Raw genomic sequence first — 22,203 nt, 5'->3', positions numbered from 1 at the left:
GGTGAATTTCCTCTCCTCTACATATATCTTTTCTCCTAAGAAATTTTTCTCTTGGTTCAAGCAACTTTTTTTCTATTAGTTGGAGCATACGAAAATCCTTGCGTTAAACACTCCCATGAAAAAAATTTATTTAAAAAATATAAGTTAAAATACAAAAAATATATTTTAGAATTTATAAAAAAATCAATCAGAAAACTATTTTTTTAAGAGCTTGACATTGAAATGAAAATAACTAGAAAAAAAAGCAAAATTATGAAAAACTTTATTTATAATAATTTTTGAGAAATGAAATTACCTACAAAAAAGTTTCTATAAGATTTTCTGATAAAACTGATAGTTTCGCCGGAAAAGTAAAAAGATCTCAAAATTTTCTATAAATTTAACTTTTGAACAGTTAGATTTATCAAAAAATGATGAGACTTTTGTTGTAGAGCATTCAATATCCTACAAAACTATCTATCGTGCATAATAATTCATTGATTGACTTGTAAGTTAGAAAATTCTAAAAAATAAAAAGTTTTTTTCCCGTGTTATTTAAATAGAAAATAGAAAAATTGATTGACGCAAACCGTAGTATTATTATTAAGAGCTTAAATTGGTACCGAAATTTTTATTTTTAGGTAGACTTTCAATTTTTGGATACCAAAAGAAAAAAATTTTTTTTTTTTTAACTAACTTACTGGCACATTAATAGGTGTACCAGAAAAACCTCTACCTTACGACAACTGAACCACAACCAGGCCTACCACAAGTAACTGTACCACACAACAACTATACCAGTTTTAAACACTACCCGCAAAAATCTCAACCAATCAACAATTCTACCACTTAAGAACTCTCTCACATTATAACTCTACCAGATTACAACCCTCACAGAAACGAACTCGACCATAACAATCTCTACCATAAGCATCTCTACCACAATACAGGTCACCCATAAAAATGCCTACCATTAGCACCTCTACCATTTATATGACTACCATAAATAACTCAACCATATTACACCTATACCATAATAAATTACTACCAATAAAATATACTACTAAAAACGTCTTTACCATTTTTTAAGCCTACCCAATAAAAACACTACCGCATAGAAACACTACCAAAAAATAAACTTCTTTATCATATGCTTATGTACCATGCAATATAAAATACAAAAAAAATTGATTAACGTATATCGATAATGGAGATACCACGCTACACGATTGTTATCTGAATCGTATCTAGATAATATATTTAAATTAAGACGGCGAGTAAAAAGCAGTGCAAGCTTCGTATTTTTATTTTATTAATATTTAACTTTTTTATTTTATTAGAATGATACTTAACTAAGCAATTAAATTTTTTTTTTGATTCACATGAAATTCACGAAATTTTAAGTAATTTAGCTGCCATCATTAACAAGCTATACTTCATTATTATCGTTAGTATTACGATTATTAAAAATCCTAACGTTAATATTTAATTACTTATTGTTATCATTGTTTGTCACAAGCAAACAGATGAACGATAGAAACGATAAAATCCACCAGACCGGAGTATGCAGCTTCTACTTCAACGAATAAATTATTAATTATTACATAAGAAATGGAAAGAATAAAATTCATCTATTGTTTTTTTTGCATTTTTTATTTTATTATTAAAAAATATAATCGACATTTATTAAATATTATTGTTATATTTTAACTTATTTATGATTATTATAGATTTAATTAATATAATAATTAATTGAAACTTATCGAATACTTAACATTTAGTACAAATATTAAAATATTTATAGATTAAGAATTTAAAAAATGAGAGTGAGTTGAATGTAAAAAATTTTATATGATTAAACTAATTGTTCTATTGAATTTATAAAAACTATGAATAAGTTATAAAATTACTCATTATAATATTTTCAAAATATGGGAAATGCGAGGGAGTAAGTAATAAGTTGTTTTTGAAGTAATCATTTTTTTTTTATCTTATTGATAATTATTTTAAATCTAATAGTAATATCACTTAATTTTTTTTGCTTGCTTTTGTGGGGAATTATGATATGTACACTTCTCTTGTAGAGTCAACGTCCACGGCATACAGGACACGTTGGTAGATGGTTCCTAGTTACAGCTAACCGATCCGTATCTATTAACTGTCGGCCGAACTCACACCGTAAACATAAACATAAGTAGAAGCAAGGAACCACTCTAACTTTTGGTTTATTCGATAGGCAAATAGCACATACTCCAGCTTCTATTCTGTCGTAGACACCGCCATCCTTATTTGCTGGTACCATCAAACCGTCATCTGCAATTATACATACAATAGAAAATGATCTTAACGAATACAATAATAAAGTAAAACCTCGAATTAGTTGCGGTAATTATGTTTCAGTTTACCTGTAAGTCACTAATATGAGCGGATCACTTAGCTGTAAATAGGAACCATCGATCAACGTGTCCTGTATGCCGTGGACTTGTTAACTTTACAACAGAAGTGTATATATCATAATTTCTCACAAAAGGAAGCAAAAAAATATTGAGTGATTTTAATATAAAATTTAAAATAACTACAAATAAGTTAAAAAAAAAATAATTACTTAAAAAATAACTTATTACTCACTATCTCGCATTTTCCAAACTTCAATTTTGAAAATATTATGATAAGTAATTTTAAAACTTATTGATAATTATCATTGATTTAGTATAATAATAATTTTAAACTTATAAAAACCTTTCTATTTTATGGAAATATTAAAATTATATATAACTAGAATATTTCTAATAGGAGCGACTGGAAAATGAGTTTTTTTAACTTTTATTGCTAACAATTGAAAATGTAATATAACAATGATTGATAATTTATAAGAACTTTTATATTTAGTAGAAATAAAAAAATGTAATATATTTAAAATCTCAGGACTGAGAGTGAGAGAATAACGAGTTACCTCCGAAATTACTTATTATAATTATAATTTTAGTACAGCAATTATTTTGCATTGACAAAATCCTTCGTATGTAACTCATTCGCTCTCACTTTTAAAATTTAAAAATATTGTTATGAGTGACGTGAAACTTATTTATAATTGTTATGAATTAAACATGATAATTATATGGAATAGGCAATATCCTTAATATTTAGTAAACAAATATGATTTTAATATATTAAAAATATTATAAGAATGAGAGCAAGGAAATGATATTTTTCGAAATAATTAAAGTTATTATAAATTCAATGCAACAATTATCTGAATCTTATAAAATACTTACCATTTGGCTCACTTACTTTCATTTTAAAAATTTTGAAAGTACTATAATAATATTTTTTTTGACTTTATTAATAATACTTAATAATTAAATATAATAATTATCTGGATCTTATAAAATACTGAACATTTGACTTACTCACCATCGTTTCCAATATTTTCAATTTATAAATATTTTAATATTTGTACTAAATGTTAAGTATTCGATAAGTTTCAATTAATTATTATATTAATTAAATCTATAATAATCATAAATAAGTTAAAATATAACAATAATATTTAATAAATGTCGATTATATTTTTTAATAATAAAATAAAAAATGCAAAAAAAACAATAGATGAATTTTATTCTTTCCATTTCTTATGTAATAATTAATAATTTATTCGTTGAAGTAGAAGCTGCATACTCCGGTCTGGTGGATTTTATCGTTTCTATCGTTCATCTGTTTGCTTGTGACAAACAATGATAACAATAAGTAATTAAATATTAACGTTAGGATTTTTAATAATCGTAATACTAACGATAATAATGAAGTATAGCTTGTTAATGATGGCAGCTAAATTACTTAAAATTTCGTGAATTTCATGTGAATCAAAAAAAAAATTTAATTGCTTAGTTAAGTATCATTCTAATAAAATAAAAAAGTTAAATATTAATAAAATAAAAATACGAAGCTTGCACTGCTTTTTACTCGCCGTCTTAATTTAAATATATTATCTAGATACGATTCAGATAACAATCGTGCAGCGTGGTATCTCCATTATCGATATACGTTAATCAATTTTTTTTGTATTTTATATTGCATGGTACATAAGCATATGATAAAGAAGTTTATTTTTTGGTAGTGTTTCTATGCGGTAGTGTTTTTATTGGGTAGGCTTAAAAAATGGTAAAGACGTTTTTAGTAGTATATTTTATTGGTAGTAATTTATTATGGTATAGGTGTAATATGGTTGAGTTATTTATGGTAGTCATATAAATGGTAGAGATGCTAATGGTAGGCATTTTTATGGGTGACCTGTATTGTGGTAGAGATGCTTATGGTAGAGATTGTTATGGTCGAGTTCGTTTCTGTGAGGGTTGTAATCTGGTAGAGTTATAATGTGAGAGAGTTCTTAAGTGGTAGAATTGTTGATTGGTTGAGATTTTTGCGGGTAGTGTTTAAAACTGGTATAGTTGTTGTGTGGTACAGTTACTTGTGGTGGGCCTGGTTGTGGTTCAGTTGTCGTAAGGTAGAGATTTTTCTGGTACACCTATTAATGTGCTAACTTACTATGTATATAATTTTTTATTGATGTTTCCTTTTATTTTCGTGATAGTTTTAAACTCAATCAATACAGTTTTTTAAAAAAAGTTTTTATATAATCCTGAAAAATTCTTGTTTTAACTTTTTATAAAATTGATTAAATTAGAAAGACAGATAAAATTCTATACTCGGATATTTTAAAAATTGCTGAATTAATGATAAATGAAATTCATATCTGCCCAAATTTTTATAATTATCAATGCTATCTAAATTGTTATTTTCCGATTGAATCCGATTGAAACTGATTGAAAATTGTCTGTCGAATTTAATCAGAAAACATTCGATAAATTAATTATGATTTTCTGATTGAATCTGAGTAAAACTGATTGAAAATTTTCTGTTGGATTTAATCGGATTCAATCGGAAAATAATCGATAAATGAATTATTATTTTCTAATTGAATCCGCTTCATTTGAAACGAAATTTTTTTTTCCAGCCGACACAAGAAAATTTTGTTGTTTATATTGAGAAAAAAATTCCCTGAAAATTTCAGCTCTTAAATTTAATTTAAAGTACTTTCTCTCGAGTATCAAATTTTACCATTTAAAAAGTATGTTAATTGAATAACACTTTTTTTAAATTTCTATAACTTAGCCAAATTTTAAGCTATCGTTTTGAATCCAGTTTTAATTTGCAGTGACTTTGTTGAATTTGAAAGTCTATAAAACAAAATGCTCTAACTCGATCTATGTCGATTCTATCTGCTCCGAAAGTCTATTTTTCACTTGTTTCATATAATTTTGTTAATAGTAAAAAAAAAACGGCTCATCGTACGAAAAAGATGCATAGCACCCATCTTTTAGAAAATTTCGTCCTCTACGAAATTGTTTATTATACTTCCCTGCTAAAAAAAATCCGAGAGATTCTTATAGCTGGATGTATAAGGCCCTATACTTAACCATATAGCACTTCTCATAGAACTCATTCATTCTCATAAAATCTCTATGGGAATGTATGAGAATCTATGAGATTTTCTAAACAGGGTGATATTGCTAAAGTGCACTGTTTATAAGATACAGTCAGTAGAACATTCTGCAGTAAAAAGGTTTTATACTATATTAAGCTTACAATTTTTATACTGTCTAATGTGAAACTACTCGTATCTTATAGATAATACGCACACCCCTATAAAAATAAACGAGGGCCGCCTCGTTTGTCATCTACCGTTAGCATTGATTCTAGCGACGCTAGCCAGTGCCTCGTTTCATTTTTACTAAAGACTTTAGCTATATATATCGCACATCAGGAAGATAGTTTAAAATCAATTAGACCATTCTACACAGAGAAATAAAAAGTTGATCAATCGGGATAAAATCGAGAAATAAATTATTATTTTCCGATTGAATCTGATTGAATTTTTTTCAATCAGTTTTAATCGGTTTCAATCGGAAATAATTTCCGATTGAATCTGATTGAGATATTTCAATCGGATTTAATCAGATTCAATCGGAAAATAATCGAAAATTAAAATTATTATTTTCTGATTGAATCTGATTGAAACTGATTGAATTTTTCTGAATCAGTTTTAATCGGTTTCAATCGGAAAGTAATTTTAAAAAAATTATTATTTTCCGATTGAATCAGATTGAAACTGATTGAGATATTTCAATCGGATTTAGTCAAATTCAATCGGAAAATAATCGAAAATTAAAATTATTATTTTCCGATTGAATCTGATTGAAATTCAATCGGAGGCCTCAAACGCTCCCGAACATTTCTGATTGGAAATTCGTTTTCGATTGAAACTGATAGAATTCTGATTGAGTTTCAATCAGATTCAATCGGAGTTTTTAATCAGGGAATGAACATTACCGATTTTTTTTTTTTTTTCGTAAAAACTTTTCTCGAAATTGAAGAAAAATTAACCGCAAGTTTTTCTCTTTAACTTTTGCTGTCCAATTGTCGGCAAACTCGGGCAGCAAATTCCAGGCGATTTCAATGTCTAATTACTATCCCCTAATAGCCACTTTAATAAAAAAAAAATCGGTCTGTCGGTTGACCCTGCGGGCCAGCCCGAAAACTTCCCACACATTTCGAGCTTTTCGAGCTCGAAAATACTTTTGAATGTCTTTGTTTTCGAAAAACAACGTTTTTTACCATTTTTTCTGCAACGATATCTCTCAAACGAATAAACCGATTGAGACGTTTAAGGTGGCAATCGACGCGCTTTATTGAGTTCTACCGTAGAATCCCCGATAAAAATTATTTTATCAACTACATCTATCCTTATCCATAACTCCTTTATTTCATTAAACAATACTCATAATCATCATCATCATAGTCAACAATAAATTTATTTACTATTTTTAAATTCAAAATTGGTCCCGCGTGACAACGAACTGCCCACCGTCCAGTAGGTGGCGTCAGCTCCGACCCTAGTAACCTCCCAGGACACAACACAGTTTGCTAGTTTGTTTTAGTAAAAGTTTACTTTACCGAAGGTTCCTTGAATTTTTCGCCAAATGTCCGTTGACTTTGGACTTTTCCGTCTTTTACGACAATTTGTATTGCAACTTCAATTTAACGTAAATTTACTATCCAAATTAAACCACAAATTCACTTCAAAAGTTGACTAAAAAAAAGTTATCGCCAATTTTCAGGAAAAACTTATGTCAATTCATTATTGATTTGACTTAAAAAATTGTAAAGTATTTTTTTACCGTCAAATTGTAGACATTTGTATCTATAAATTTGCTTACCTTCTGAAATGGTCAAAATGAACATTACCAACTTTTTTTTCGTACAGAGTCACCTCTAAATTGAAGAAAAATTAACCGCAAATTTTTCTCTTTAAGGGCCAGTTTTTCAAACCGAGTTTATTTATATCCGGGTTTTAATTAATATTGCTAGTATATCTATATATTAATAATATATAGATATACTAGCAATGATAAGCAAAACCCGGATAAAAATTAACTCAGTTTGAAAAACTGGCCCTAACTTTTGCTGTCAAATTGTCAGCGAATTCGGGTAGCAAACTTCAGGCAATTTCAATGTCAAATTTCTATCAATTTCAAGCCTAAGTGTTTATTATGGTTTATCCTAATGAATGAAAATATACTACCAGCGCTATACGATAGATTGTGGTGGATACCTTTTTATGGAAACAGATTTATGTGGCGTAAAGGATCCAGTACATCAACAGTCTTAGTGGATCTGTATAACAACCGAAAGAATCCGAAGGGGGTTCTCTCGATGTATCAACTATATGTCCGATACGATTTCGACTGAAGGTATAGATATATAAATATAAATATTTTTTAAATGAATACATAGTATTTATGATAAGAAGCACGTGGAATGTCACTTTTTCGAATTTGCACTTGAATTAAACTCGAGTAAACGAAATTTACAGAAATAACAACTCAGTTAGCCAAAATCTTGTAAGTATGATATTATCATAATCTGGATTATGTACTTACGTCTGCTTTTTTTTCTTGTAAATGATGCGAAGGTTTTTTTGAAAATTTTTTCGACATCACATTTACATTAAATTTGGTCTGCCGAATATCGATATTTTTAACTAATATATTTCCAATAAGTAAGAACATTTAATCTATTTCTAAACTTTTTGTTTTCCTTTCGTGTCGTTATTTTTTTACAGTCCATACACGTCTATCAAGTTGAACTGTTAACCTTAAAACCTCAAGTGTCAAAACTAATAATAATACCGTGTCTACCAACTTTGTAATTTTTACGAAAGTATAAGCCGCCCCAATTTGAAATTATCTTTTAAATGCTATTTTCAGATCAAAATGCCAAAAAAATTTGTGGGTGAAAACAGCAAAGCGGTTGTAGCTAGAGCAAGGAAAGCAGCTGTCAAAGAAGCCGAAAATTTAAAAAAAGTTCAAGAAGCTGAAGACAAAGCTTGGGAAGACGATGATAAGCAATTGTTGAAAAAAAAACAGAAACAGGTAACAGTTTTTAATTTTCAAAACATTTTTTTAAAATGTAAAAATATGTGTGTACTACTGGAAAAAATTGAAGGATCAAAAAAAAATTCTAAATTTTTTGGCGATTATCAACTGGCCATAACTTCGAGAGAAATGGTCGTAAAAGAAATAAAAAAAAAGGAAATTGTAGCTCCAAGTGTCTAGTTTTTGAATGAGAACTTAAAAATTTTGTAGCCTCAGTAGTTTTTGAGTAATCTTAGAAACACCAGTGACAACAATATTTTCAAATTAAAAAAAATTTTTTTTTTTTAGTCTACGGGCGTGGAAAAATTTTTTTTTTTTGCTTAACTAGTATAAGGATCGGATATCTTCATTATTCAGCTTTACTTTCATTTTCTATAGACCTTGATACGTCCATTTCTCGCCGAGATAGCGCTCTTCAAATGGAAAAGGATCCTTTTGTCTTTGATTATCGATATCTCAGCAATCAATGATCGCACAAAAAGTTAATGGTGGATTTTAAAAACTTAAATAAATTCCCTTGAACGATTAGTCATTGCTATTCCGAAAAAAAAAAAAAAAACAATTTTCCTTTTGTCAAATGAATTAAAGAATGCATAAAAAATAGTGCTTTTGGTGGTTTTTTTGGAAAATCAAGCGCTGGATCGCAAATATTGTGGAAATTAATAATGTTGAGTGTGCATTTTACAGTTCAATATGTCCACAAAAACCCTACAAAGAGCCAGATTAATCCAACCAGCTGTTTTTTTGTTTCACTCTATCGAATTTTTGAAAAAATTAAAGGATCACGTTTTTTGCTCTGAAAAGCTCATAATTTTTTCAAAAAAAATTTTTTTTTTTTTAATTTAATGAACGAGAGATCAGTAAAATCACGGAATCCAACGGCGAAAACGTGTCAAAAATGATTGGGCGTTGGTTTTTTAAAGTTCCTAAAGTTATTCCGAAAAAATTTTTTTGCCGCTGATTTTTCTAAGATTACTCAAAAACTGCTGAGACTACAAAATTTTAAAGTTCTAATCCTAAAACTAGACACTTGGAGTTACGATTTCCTTTTTTTTTATTTCTTTTACGACCATTTCTCTCGAAGTTACGGCCTGTTGAAAATCGCCCGAAAATTTGGAATTCTTTTTTGGTCCTTTAATTTTTTCCAGTAGTGTATTTCAAATCGAACTTTCGGTTCACTGAATTTTGCTTGTAGAAGCAATTATTTTTAAAAAATTAAAAAAAAAAAACTCGATATTTTTTAACTATTTATACTTACATATTTTATCATTTCAAAGCGCAAAAAAAAATTTAATTCTTATAGTATTGATCGTTATATTTTAAACCATTGATTACCTACTTTTTATGTTCCTGGAATAGAGAATAGGGAATATATATCATAGGTTGGTTCAAAAAGTATTGAAAATTTTTTTTTTGCTCTTACCCCCTGTAACGTTAGTAGTTACTGAGAAAAAAATCTTCCTAAAAGACGGGTTTGCTAGCTCCTCTGAGAGATCGCTATTTTAATTTCAATTTACCATCTAATTATCCTGATTAAACAACTGAATTCGATCGAATTAAACAGAATTACATTTTTAATTCTATTTAATTCTGCTAATTCGGTACTTAACTTACAAATTAATTCTGTCTGATTTGGCAAGAAAACCAAAATTTATCCAAATTAAAACGAATTTAAATAATTCTATTCGGTTTAATTCCGTTTTATTCGAAAATATTCCTTGAATTTCTGATTCTGACTCCGAATGAAACTAAATTGGAACGAATTCAAAATTTCGAAATTGGTTGTATTCGGTTTAATTCGAAAACAATCCTTGAATTTCTGATTCTGACTCCGAATTAATCTGAATTAAAACAAATTCAAAATTTTTAAATCGGTGTTATTCTGTTTTATTACGAAATAATTTTTGTTTTTCTGAATATCGTTTTAAATTAAACCGTGTTAGCATTTTTTAAATTGATTTACTTATGTTCATTTCGAAAATAATCCAGGAATTTCTGATTTAGATTTTGAATGTGACTGAATTCAAGTGAAGAAAAAAACAAGAAAGAAAAAGACAAGAAATTTTAATTTCAGCTGAAGAATATCTCAGTCTTAACTCAAGAAATACCTTACTCGACTGAAGATTGTTAGTTTTATTGGAATAAGAAAACCTTTCTTGAAATAAGAAATTTTAGGCCTTAGATAAATTGAAAAAAAAATCAATTAGTCAGATATGGGACTCAAGCCTAATACCCTTCGAGTGGCTATTTCACGCTTTGTGCCTGTAGCCGCAGTGAATGATTGAAATAGGATAACATTTTTAAATATAAGTAGCTCAAATAGGGTTTTCCCCTCCTCTTCACCTTTAACTTACTTATGACCCCCGTACACCTACTGCACGTTAAAAGTTTGACTTTTAGTGCTGGGGCTTTCAGCCAAGAAACTTTCTTAGTGCAAGGAAGCAAATTCTTGCTGTAAGAACTTATCATTCTTGGTCTATAAACGTAATAGTATATTACACACCTAGGGAAGTAAAGTAAGAAATGTCTTAGATCACATGTAATTTTTGGCCGAAGCGAAGCCGAAGTCAACAAATATGTGATCTGAGGCTTTCTTATTTACTTCCCGAGGAGTGTATACTATTTTTCGCGTCGACGGAGGCGGAAAGCGGCAACTTTGTTTTGCACAGCGGGACGAAAGTTGTCGCTTTCCGCCCAGAGGCGAGAAAAAGTTTTGGTTGAAATATGAACATATTTGAATTAAGTAAATAATAGTCTAGTCTATATGAAGAGAACTGTTTATTTAGATCATGAAATAAAATTTCGACAGAATTGAGCAGAATTAAATTTTAATTCTTTTAAATTCTGTCTTACCGAATTTAACAGAATGTAATAAAATTAAAATTTTTAATTTGGTCGAATTCAGTTGTTTAATCAGGATATCATGTAATTTTTTTTTTTTTCTATTCTATTCATTAAAAGTTTAATTATTTGTAAACTACTGAATATTTCTTAAATTTACGTATATGTCTTTAAAGCTGATTCTTCAAGCTTTCCAAAACCCTATTTATGACAAGTCATAATTATCATAATTGAAACGCCAATTGAAACTATCTGAAAAGTATCGTATTTTTATTTTAAAAAGACATTATTAATTCAACTTTTTTTTTCTTATGAAACTTATATTAATTTACATATCTTTAGATGCGCATATATAGATATTACATATAGAATGAAAATAAGACAAAAATTTACGTCATCAATATTGTTTGAATCAAAGATGGCGATTTCGTCATAATTATTATAAAAATAGTATATTACACATCTAGGGAAGTAAAGTAAGAAATGTCTCAGATCACATGTAATTGTTGGCCGAGGCGAAACCGAGGACAACGAACATGTGATCTGAGGCTTTCTTATTTATTTCCCTTGGTGTGTATACTATTATTTCGCGTCGACGGAGGTGGAAAGCGGCAACTTCGTTTTGCACAGCGGGACGAAAGTTGACGCTTTCCACCCGGAGGCGAGAAAAAAATTTTTTTAACTAAAAATTATGCAAGCTTTTCTGATAGCCACACTCTAAATATAATTGCTCAGAAAGTTCTGCAGTGAAACATTTATGGCTAACTTAATGACAAGATTTTGGTAAACCTTGGCTGGAAAATACTTGCATGCAAGTTGATGTAAATGTACTGCCGTCATCTGAATGTAATTTGACAGAAGTACATGCCGTCAATTTAAAGTGAAACTTTCAATCAACTTAACGTCATTGTCTGACATTAACACTTGTAGTCGAATTGAATTCAAGTTTACAGACAATTTACTGTCAACTTGAAGGTAACTGTTTGCTCTTCGATACTTTTCTTTAAGTTACCTTTATAATACGGCAGTAGCTTGTAGTTAACTTCCAGTTAAGGTGGTTATCAAGGTTACATTATTACTACGTTAGTTACCTAACAAGATTTACCTTACCGACGGTTGAATTTCTGTACACGTCAGTAATGTGGCCTGATAGCCACCTTAACCGCAAGTTAACTTTAAGCTACAGCCGTATTCTGAAGCCAACTTAAGGCTCGGCCGTACCTAACGAAATCTCTAGTTTAAGAATTCTAATTACTTTTCGAATATTTGTGGGACTCGGATAATGAAATTCTTCCGAGAAAGTTCGTCTTCTGCTTTTAGTCGGAAGCTAAGAAAATTGCTGTTATGATAATTATTTAATAAATAATTAGAATTCTTAAATTCGGGATTTCGTTAGGTGCGGCCCAACCTTAAAGGAAAGTGTTAGAGAGCAAGCAGTTACCTTTAAGTTGACAGTAAATTTCTGTAACTTGAATTCAAAATTTGACTACAAGTATTACTGTCAGAAAATGACGTTAAGTGGGTTGGAAGTTTCACTTCAAATTGACGGTATATTCTTCTGTCAAATCACATTCAGATGGCGGCAGTACATTTGCATCAACTTGCACGCAAGGATTACCCAGCCAAGGCTTCACAGAAACTTGTCATTAAGTTAGCCGAAAATACTTCACTGCAGAACTTGCTGAGCAAAGTGTGGCTGTCAGGGCAGATACTTTTAAAGAGTTTGTGAGCCATGCTATTGGTTTTGTTTATTTTTTTTAACTGGATTATAACATAATTATAACATTTCACTCTTACAGTATGAGTATTATATCGATTGAAAATTTTTATTTCGATTTGTACTTCATTTAGTGTAATATAGGTATAAGCTATTGAATGTATATGGGGTATTCCACGTCAAATCGGACGATTTCAAAAACTGATTTTTCCGATTTGCTTAATTTTCTATTATTTTTAAGTACCCCTCAAGAGAGCCTTCCTTGTAAATTTCGAAATCAAATCCTGGTAAATCGAATTTTCAAAAAAACGGTCCTTTTTATAGTTTTTTGATCATAACTTTTGTAATAATGGTCGAAATTCAATGGTTTGTTTTTCAAATTTTTTTAGAAAATTGAAAAAAATTTTTTTTTTCGCTATAAATTATTATCAGTACCGATTTTTGACACTGTACACTAGTTTTTCTTACATATTATAAATTTATTTTGATATTTGTTTGTTCTGAGTAGAGATTTAAAAGCAGTAAGTAAAAGCTAATGCTATTTATGAGCAGTTATAATAAGTAATTTTATTTATCGAAAAGCACTATTTCTAAGCAAAAGAAACATTCGATTTGCTATACAATACAACTAAGACCATTACAGGAGCTTAAAAATTTCATATAATTATTCGAAAAAGCGACAAAACTGTATAACAAACGTTCTTAATTATTTCCGTGTTCTTTTAAAAATTTTACAGTAACGATTACAGTTCTCGTAAAAAATAAAACATATATGGCCATGCATGACCGTATATAGTTCATATATGGTTTATATATGGAGCATATATGCCCGTACATGGGCATACTAACGTTTTAATAAAATTATTCATGGCCTTATATAACTCATGTAATGCCATTGTCACGATTGGAGATCGTGATGGGCGTAGGTACGATATTCGTATAAAATATAGTGAATAAAAAGATACTTACATTGATGAAGGACCGATCCTATGACATGGGCTTACGTGACCAAATGCTCAGTTTATTCTATTTTATATTTAATTCGCGCCCACACAATATTGTTGAAGACAATATTGATAAAACCCAAAACGATTTCCAATTTATTATGTGACTGATCTAATTTCACAATCAAACGTCGAGCGGTAAACGTAAGATTGTGTACCCCCTACTGTGAACTATCGGTCTGAGCGGCTAGACAGGTAGTAAAATAAGGGATAAAGGAAGGTGGGTTGCTGAAAAGCCTCGTGAAGCTAGTATCTCATTGTTAAAGTAAAATTGTCTGTTAAATAATGTTTTCAAATGTTTTATGTTAACGAGTATTTATTTATTAAATGACTCAATATTCTCAAAATACAAAAGGGTTACAAATGGCAATATTTAGAATAGTAAATATAAAAGCAAATGTTTCATGCATATGGGTTACATTTATTTCAGAGTATATAAAAATAAAAATACCAAACAATGGTTACAATATTTAAAAACTTACCCTAAACAGGTTTTGGTGAGGTGTCAAGACTGTCAGCAGTTACACAGGACACTTATTCACGACGCGTTCTCGCGGTCAATTAATGTGATTTTAAATTTATCGAATTATTTATTTATTTAGTCTACCTTGTTGTATAAGCTTCAATGTTTATGCGTTTTTAAATCTCTGTAGGTTAAATTAAAATGAAGGTCTTCGCGCTTTTCGCGGTAAAATAATTTCAATGTATTCAAATTCTTCGCGTCTTCGCGGAAATATAAATTTATAAAATCTTCGCGTATTTTCGCGGTAAAAATATTTCTAAATATTATTCAAACTCTTCGCCTTTTCGCGGAAAAATATTATTCAAAATCTTCGCATTTATCGCGGTAAAATATTATTTGATTCTTCACGTTTCTCGTGGTATGTTTTAATATAAAAATAATAAAATGAATGAAATTAAATGGATTATAATAAGATGAAGATAATCAATGCTGTACCGGTGCTAAACGGTTGATATTAGTTCACGACTTACAACGATCAAGGACCAATCGTACGATTTGGGCTCACGTGATCGGATGCTATACGCTAATATCGCGTTGATTATGCTTCTGAAGCTAGTAGAAAATAATATACCGATTATACGAGGGCTTACGACGATCAAGGACCGATCCAATGATCTGGGCTCACGTGACCGAATGCTCAATCGGGATATCAATCCTCTAGCCATGAACACCGTCAAGTGTCTGGAGTTCAGTAAAGTTTCGAGTTTGATTCCCAAGAAAACTGATGAGCTAAAGTCCATGGTCTTTTTATATGATCCTCGCATATGAAAAGTGGTGGTAACCAGTTTCCCATACGAGAGGACTCGGACTCGCCCGAAAGTTCTAGGCCCATGCACACGTGTGATCCCCGGGAAACAGATTTTGACGATTAAAGTAGGCTGATGACCTAGCGCCACTCTGTCGCTGAGTATGCTCGTGTAGGAAACCATAAATTTGGAGGTTTTCATTAGCTTTCTCTAATTTCCAAGAATCACATGCAGGTGCGCATGAGTTGGGTGGTCTATATGTTTAAGATGAAAAATCAAAGAAGACTACCGCTTCTATGCTTAGATTAGTTAAGTGGGAACGGATACATAAATTTTAAAAGTACGTTAAGTAAAAATGATGAAATTTCCAGAAAGAGAAATATATAATACGCGTGGTCCATTAGTATTAGGTGTACAAAAAAGTTCTACCCGTTTTTTGTCAAAAAAAAATATATTTAAAAATTTTAAATAAAATACAAATTTTTAATCAAAATAACCACCATCAGCATCTACTACCCTTTGCCAACGCTCAGGCAACTGATGGATCCCACCGCGATAAAAGGCTTGATCTTTTGTCGAAATGAAATCATCTATTGTTTTTTGCATTTCGTTTTCATTTTGTAAGTGTTTGTCAGCCAAGTAATTTTGCAATGAACGGAATAGGTGAAAATCACACGGTGCAAGGTCTGGTGAATACGCCGGGTGCGGTAAAACTTCCCACTGTAAATCATTTATAGTGTGGTGGACGATTGAACTTCTATGAGGCCTGGCGTTATCATGCTGCAGTATCACTGGTCGAGGTTTTTGTCCCGCAAATCGTCTTTTACTGTTGATTTCATCTGCTAATTTTTTTAATTGACAACTGTAGCGTTCTCCAGTAACGGTTTCTCCTGGTTTGAGTAACTCATAATATAGCACGCCCCACTCATCCCACCAAATACAAAGCAATATTTTTTTCCCAAAAACATTACGTTTTGGTGTTGATGTCGTTGGTTGTCCTGGGTCTACCCAATGTTTTCGACGTTTAGGATTCTCATAGTAAACCCACTTTTCGTCCCCTGTTACAAGTTTCCACAAAAAACTTTTTTTTTTTATGTCGTGAAAGCAACGACAGGCAGGTGTCAACTCGTCTCTCTCGTTGTTCTGGAGTTAATTCATGAGGCACCCATTTTCCTTCTTTTTGAATCTTACCTAAAGCATGTAATCTTTCAGAAATAGCTTGTTGAGTAACGTTTAACTTTTTCGCAAGTTCTTGTTGTGTTTGTGCAGAATCTTGATTCAGTAATTCTTCCAATTTCTCGTCACTCATTGTTGAAGGTCTTCCAGAGCGTGGTTTATCATTTAAATTAAAATCTCCGTTTGTGAATTTTCGAAACCATCTTCGACAAGTACTGTCATCAATAACACTGTCACCATAAGTTGCACAGATTATTCTTTGAGCTTCAGCAGCACTTTTTCCTTGATGAAATTCATATAAAAGACAATGGCGGATATGCTCATTACTTACTTCCATTTTTAACTTAATAAAAAAATATATATATCGAAGATTAATATATTAAAAGTTTGATGAATTTAAAGAGTACAAACAGCTGTGCATGTACATATACGTATTCATAGCTAACCTATAAATAGCTGTTAGATAACTCCATCTTTGAAAAACGGGTAGAACTTTTTTGTACACCTAATACAATACGACTTAATTGTAAAGCGTTGACAACGCTCAGGTAGGTATATTTGTCCGGTACGACTTCTGGCGTCAGTAAGTTGGCGTTATACATAAAAAGGTTTACGTACAGGAGGTTTTAGTGTGTACTTATTTTGAAAGAGAGAGAAAAAAAAATTAAAAATTTTTGAATGTAGCAGCCGTGACACCATATATGGCCATGCACAGTTATGTATAACTATATATGATCAGGTATGTCCGTAATTAATAAAATATATATGCACAGAAAAAAAGGATATCTTGGCGTAAGAAATTTTTTCTTGCCGCAAGAATATTTTTTGCAATTTTGAATGAAAACGAAAATTTTCTTGGTTCAAGAGCAAAATTTTCTTAAATTTAGTCATCTTGGCATAAGATTTTTTTTTTATTCAACCAATATAATATATGTATCTTGAAGTAAAAAATATTTTCTTAAAGTGAGAAAAATAAATATTTTGCCCCAATATATAATCAATTGTCCGAAAAGTAAAATATTCTTTCTTGAAGAATAATTTATTTGGAATCGAGATGATTTGTGACTCGAGTCAAGAATTAAAAGTACTCGATTCAATGGTAAGAAAGATCTTGGCTTAAGTATTTGTTGTGTTGCGGCAAATAAGCGTAGACGTTTGAACCAACAGCAACTGCGCTCACGGCTCAACGCAAATCTTGGGAAAGCTAACTGGACTATACTAAAGTGGCGGTAGTTTAGACTCTACATTGTACAGTGTGCTAACTAGATATGGGTAAAGTGAACAAATGTTCAGGAAATGGTCGAATAGCATAATTGGTAAAGCTCTCGCGTGATGCCGAATCGGTCTAGGTTCGATTCCTACCATGAGCAAACAATTTATTTTTCTCAATTCGTTCATAAGCCATTTAATCGAGAGAGTTTATTCCTTATCCTCTCTACTGCTGTATTGCGGTGTTCTAAATATACGCATACACTTTCCTGCTTGACAATATTTAATATTTATATTAAGTTAGATTCACTGAAAAGTATAGGTCGATATATTTTTTTAAGTAGAGTCATTTATTTTCTTGAATCGAGACTAGAATTTTTTTAAGTCAAGAAAAAAAATCATCAATGGGAGAATTCTATGTCTTCCGTTAAGTGAATATTTGCATGATTCAAAAAAAGTTATTTTATTAAGCTAAGATTATAATTTATTTAAATCAAAATTAAAATTTTCTCATTACAATAGACCGTTGTCTTGAGTCGATAATGTAGTTTTCTCAAACTCAGAGTAAATGTTCTTCTGTTACGCAAAAAAAGTTCTTGGTTTGAGATGTTAATGTATATTGTGACAATTTACGATACTCACCAACGAAGACAGAAAAGTATCTTGTTTTGATAGTTTTTTTTACTTGGTTAGAAACAAAATACATTTGACTTGAAATAAATATTCTTAAACCAAGATTATTTAACTTGAATTAAAATTTAATTATTCTTGATACAATATTTTTATAATATTAGTCGAAGAAAATGTTCTCGGATTAAAAAAACCCAATTACTCAGCCCAAGAATAAGAAAATGAAGGCAAAAATTATCTTGGACCAAGTCAACCTTTTTTTCTGTGTGGTACTATATGGTCATATAGTTCATGCATTGGCACATATGAATTATATATGGCCATGCATGGGCATACTAACTTTTTAATAAAGTTATGAATGGCCGTATATGGCCATAGATGTAGTTAAGTACATCTATGTATGGTCATATGTGGCCATATATAATTCATACAGGGGCATATATGAACTATATACAAGAATTTTGATTAAATTTGTTACGTGAAACTAATGAATTCTGAATTTTAGACGATTTTATGCCAATTAAAAATTAAGGTTAACCTTTCATGCTCTGTAACTCAAGTATTATTGGTAGTACCCACTTAGCTCTTATAAACTTTTTTGTAACAAATTTCATACCCTACAAAATCTTTACGCTGCTTCTTTTCAAAAAAAAAATTTTAACATAAATGAAATCAATTTGAAACCGAAAAAACATTTTCCCATGGTATATAAATGGGAAATCGAATTGATAAAATTTAAAGTCAAAATATCTTCAAAATTTCACGAAAGAGGTATCAGCTGATCTATTTTTAAGTAAACTTGGCAATTACTATAACAATAAATTTTAAAAAATTTACGGTGCACATTAGGGTGTCCGTTATTTACCAAATTCGATTTTTTTATTTGGCCATGATATAAATCATCTATTTGTGATCCAAAGAGAATAAAAAAAAAATAAAAAAGTTTATTCTAATGCCGTTTAACCCTGCCTAAGTAATGATACATTCCCATTTTAGGACAATGAGCATAATTTTATTACTCGCTTAAAAATAAGTGTACAGCAATTACTAATGCATAATTTTGTAGGAAATTTATCGCTCTTCAAAAAAGGTAAATTTTCGACAGAAAACTGTCAGAAGTCTGAGTGTATAACTGTTTGCTGAAGAGATAGAATTTTAATCGAAAAACATTATTTTTTAAATCTATCGATTTTGAGCTTCGATATCACTTCAATGGTTGGATTTACGAAATAAGTAGGAGAAACATTTTTTGAAGAGCGATAAATTTCCTACAAGAAAGTTTATAGCGCTTAATTTTATGTTTATGTGTTAGAGACTAATAAAATTTTAAACAAAAATGCCAATTTTTTATTAAACAAATTAAACTTTGCCCTTCAATATCTCTTAAATGTTGGATTCATGAAAAAAACACAAGATACCTTTTTTGAAGAGCGGTAAATTTCCTACAAAATTGTTATTTCACAGAAAAAAAGATTTGCTTGGTTCAAGTAAAATATTTTCTTTATAATTTTATTTTTGAATAAAGAAAAAATCATTTCTTGTTTTTAGAAAAGTTTCTTGCTTTAAGATTTTTTTTTTTGGTGCTTTAATGAATTTGCATTTTGGTTTAAGAAGTTTCTCTTGTTTCAAAATAATTTTCTTTTTTCGAGTAAATTCAATTTCTTGATGTAATTGATTCGATCTTTATCATAGAAAATGTTCTTCGCTCAAGAAAATTTAGTCTCTTGCTCCAAAAAGTTTTTATTGTGTGTCAAGAAAATGTTCTTCTCTCAAGAAATCACGTCTCTTGCTCCAAAATGCTTTTATCTTGTTAAGTTAAGAAAAAATGTTTTGAGCTAAAACGAAAATGTATTTGAGCTAAGAAAAATAATTTTATAAATCAAGAAAATACTTTCTTGGGTCAAGAAATTTTGCACGACTCATGATGTGAAGCAACAGAGTGTGCTTTACGATCGAAAAATTTTTTTCGCCTCACTCCGGCAAGTATTTCAATTATTATACTCTTGTTGGTTCACGGAATTAAGATATGTTGCATACTATTTTGAAGATAATTTAATGGAGATTAGTTCCATACTTTTCAAAAATTTATTTAGTTCAATAAAAACGGAAAAAACATCAAAATATTAAAAAAAAATTTCCTGTCCGCTAAGTATGAAACCCGTGGACACGATAACTTGCGAAAAAATCCAGTAATTAAATCAAATTTTTGTTTAAAAAATTCTTTGAAAGATTTGTAGGTTCCCTATTGCCAATGGCTCGGTAACTCAGTGTCGTTTAATTACAATTAATAAAAGAATAAAAAAGGCTGTATAATTATATTTATATATATCTATGTAAAATTAACATGGATGGTGATATAACTATACGTTATACGTACATTTATTCCGCCAGGGGCGCTTGCACATTACCGTCCTAGTACAGCTGTTTTTTTTTTTTTTTGCTAATTGGTACGCCTGAATATTTTCAATTCATTTTTTTTTATTTACATATACATTAGGGTGATTCAAAAAATAATAAACTTTTTTTTTTTTCAAAAACAGGTTCAAAAGTTTCGTTTCGATAAAAAAAGACGGCCGTGAAAATTAGAGCTCTTAATATTAACATTAAGAGTTTCTGCATTGCACTTTTCTATTTTCCATAAGAATAACATGGAAAAAATCTTTTTTTCATCTTCTGATTTTTATAAATACAAATTTCATTCGTATCATTTAGATATTCAGTTTTTACTATATTTTCATTTTCAATAATTAAATTTGATAATTAAATCATGTGAGAAACCATAAAAAATGGCAATACAATAAATTAATATTGCCTACTTCTGATTAGTCGATGTTAAAAATGTGTAAGGTAAAATATTTAATAAGAAATTTTATGATTCAAATAAATTCAGAATACACTGGTTATAAAAATTAAGTGATACTAAAAAAAATTGAATGTTTTTTAGTAATATTCAATAGTTTGTAACTCGAAGAAAAATGGTCTTACAACAAGAACAAAAAGACAAACTGTAGGTTCAAGTGTTTAGTTTTCTGATCTGTTCGTAAAATTTTTTTGTTATGCACAGTTCCGGAGCAATCAAAAATCAATTATAATTATCAAAAAAAATTTATTGAAGCTCGATGACCGTTTTCAAGATGAGCAAAAATTTGGTGAAGTTCTTTTTCGATAGATTTCTTAGTATTACTCCGCAACAGTACATAATAAAAGAATTTAAAGACCACATCGGAAAACTAGACACTTAAAGCTACAATTTGCTTTCTTTGTTTTTGTCGTACGAACATTTTCTTTCATTGAAAACCACTTGAAATTTTGAGTCTGCGCGCATGCACCCTTTTTGCGAGCAGACAGCGATCTCCGCGTCGGCGTAGTAGGGAAATGCCTGCGTAACGATTTAAATTCAAACTTAAAATTAAATTTATTACTTACCAACTAATTAATACTAAGTAAATTAAATCGTTACGTGGCAAATTATGAATATAAGTAATGTAATAAATAATTATAAATTTCGTACTTAAAACAAAATTATAAAAAAAGAATACATGTATTCTTAACTATGATTAGTTTATAATTTTCATTTTATACATATTAACATTATTATCATCATAAATTATAATTTCAGAGGATTTTAGGATGAGTTGTGGTTAATTAATAATTACTATCACTTTACACAAAGTTTCGCAATTTATTATTGCTTCATCAGGCCACATGAATCATAACCACAAGTAGGCACATTAAAATCAATTATATATTAAGTTAGACTATTAGATGTTTAAAAATAAATCTAGTCGATAAAGTTGTTTTAAGTTAACTATGATACATAATAAATATAAATATACAATTTACATAGTAAAGCAATATAAAATAATGGACGAAATTAATAACA

The 22,203-nt window shown here is 29.7% G+C and overlaps 2 protein-coding genes across 5 annotated transcripts in view; one reads left to right on the top strand and one right to left on the bottom strand.

Moving 5' to 3' along the window:
- Positions 1-8,258, bottom strand: part of LOC103575069 (UPF0235 protein C15orf40 homolog) — a 54,917-nt gene extending 46,659 nt beyond the window's left edge. Inside the window, exon 1 of the mRNA XM_053737058.1 lies at positions 7,980-8,258. Coding sequence (XP_053593033.1) covers positions 7,980-8,108 — 129 coding nt within the window. The 5' untranslated portion in view covers positions 8,109-8,258. The remainder of the gene's footprint in view (positions 1-7,979) is intronic.
- Positions 1-22,203, top strand: part of LOC103576138 (coiled-coil domain-containing protein 124) — a 71,855-nt gene that overhangs the window by 25,304 nt on the left and 24,348 nt on the right. Inside the window, exons 1-2 of one of the 4 annotated variants that reach the window (XM_014442763.2) lie at positions 7,543-7,790; positions 8,307-8,471. In XM_014442763.2, coding sequence (XP_014298249.1) covers positions 8,313-8,471 — 159 coding nt within the window. In that variant the 5' untranslated portion in view covers positions 7,543-7,790; positions 8,307-8,312. The other 3 variants (XM_014442762.1, XM_053737057.1, XM_014442764.2) reach the window with 3 other exon arrangements.

This window comes from Microplitis demolitor, chromosome 2 (genome assembly GCF_026212275.2).
Source record: "Microplitis demolitor isolate Queensland-Clemson2020A chromosome 2, iyMicDemo2.1a, whole genome shotgun sequence".
NCBI classification, from domain to species: Eukaryota; Metazoa; Arthropoda; class Insecta; order Hymenoptera; family Braconidae; genus Microplitis; species Microplitis demolitor.
Note: the sequence above shows the minus strand (reverse complement) of the source record. Positions and strands in the feature narration are given on the sequence as shown.